General features: G+C 56.2%; 1 protein-coding gene across 1 annotated transcript; it reads right to left on the reverse strand.

Annotated features, from left to right (window-relative positions):
• Window positions 1–159: 159 nt before the first annotated feature.
• Window positions 160–1275, reverse strand: LOC116629842 (mucin-5AC-like; the record flags this gene model as incomplete). Its single annotated transcript, XM_032400041.1, has 1 exon — window positions 160–1275. A coding segment is annotated over one exon (1116 nt), but the record flags the coding sequence as incomplete, so codon positions are not given.
• Window positions 1276–1279: the final 4 nt, after the last annotated feature.

Here is a 1279-nt window from a genome sequence, read left to right on the forward strand (position 1 = left end):
GCTGGTTGTTGGGACAGAGGTTGTGCTGGTTGGTGGCACAGAGGTTGTACTGGTTGTTGGGACAGAGGTTGAGCTGGTTGTTGGGACAGAGGTTGTGCTGGTTGTTGGGACAGAGGTTGTGCTGGTTGTTGGGACAGAGGTTGAGCTGGTTGTTGGGACAGAGGTTGGGCTGCTTGTTGGGACAGAGGTTGAGCTGGTTGTTGGGAGAGAGTTTGGACTGGTTGATGGCACAGATGTTGAGCGAGATGTCACCAGGTGGGTGGTGGTCTCGGTTAGGCTGGTGGGGCTCACACTTGGGGTGTGAGGGACTGTGACAGTTTTGTGGGTAGAGCAGTTCTCTGGAGGCTCACAGCACAAAACCCGGACCTCATAGTTGAGGCACATCCTGACATCACCCTCCTGGTCCCGGTTCCGGCACACCAGGCCCTTGCTGAGGTTGCACTGCACCACCTGGCCCAGATTCTCGATGCTGACCTCGGGGTGGCTCTCGGCCCGGCACTCCAGCTGCGAGATGAATTCAGGTCTGCGGCAGATTTTCTCTCCCCTTTTCTTGATGTTGCAGTAGGTTTCCGTGTCTCCTCCATGTGGCCCCGGGGATGGGAAGTCCACGTCAAACCACTTGGTCCACATGCATTGTGGCTGGCAGGTGACAGTTACATGAGGGGAGTAGGTTGCTTCAGATGTGAGAACAGGGGTTGTGCTTGTTGTAGGAGCAGACGAAGTGCCGGATTTGGGCACAGAGGTGGAGCTGGTTTCTGGTACAGGGGATGGGCTGGTTCCTGGCACAGGGGATGGGCTGGTTGCTGGCACAGAGGTTGAGCTGGTTGTTGAGACAGAGGTTGAGCTGGTTGTTGGGACAGAGGTTGTGCTGGTTGTTGGGACAGAGGTTGAGCTGGTTGTTGGGACAGAGGTTGAGCTGGTTGTTGGGACAGAGGTTGTGCTGGTTGTTGGGACAGAGGTTGAGCTGGTTGTTGGGACAGAGGTGGGGCTGGTTGTTGGGACAGAGGATGAGCTGGTTGTTGGGACAGAGGTTGAGCTGGTTGTTGGGACAGAGGTTGAGCTGGTTTCAGGCACAGAGATTGGGCTTCTTGGTGGCACAGAGGTTGAGCTGGTTGTTGGGACAGAGGTTGTGCTGGTTGGTAGCACAGAGGTTGAGCTGGTTTCTGGCACAGAGGTGGGGCTGGTTGTTGGGACAGAGGATGAGCTGGTTGTTGGGACAGAGGTTGGGCTGCTTGTTGGGACAGAGGATGAGCTGGTTGTTGGGACAGAGGTTGAGCTG

Source organism: Phoca vitulina, unplaced genomic scaffold (assembly GCF_004348235.1).
Source record: "Phoca vitulina isolate PV1807 unplaced genomic scaffold, GSC_HSeal_1.0 scaffold4804, whole genome shotgun sequence".
Taxonomy (NCBI): Eukaryota; Metazoa; Chordata; class Mammalia; order Carnivora; family Phocidae; genus Phoca; species Phoca vitulina.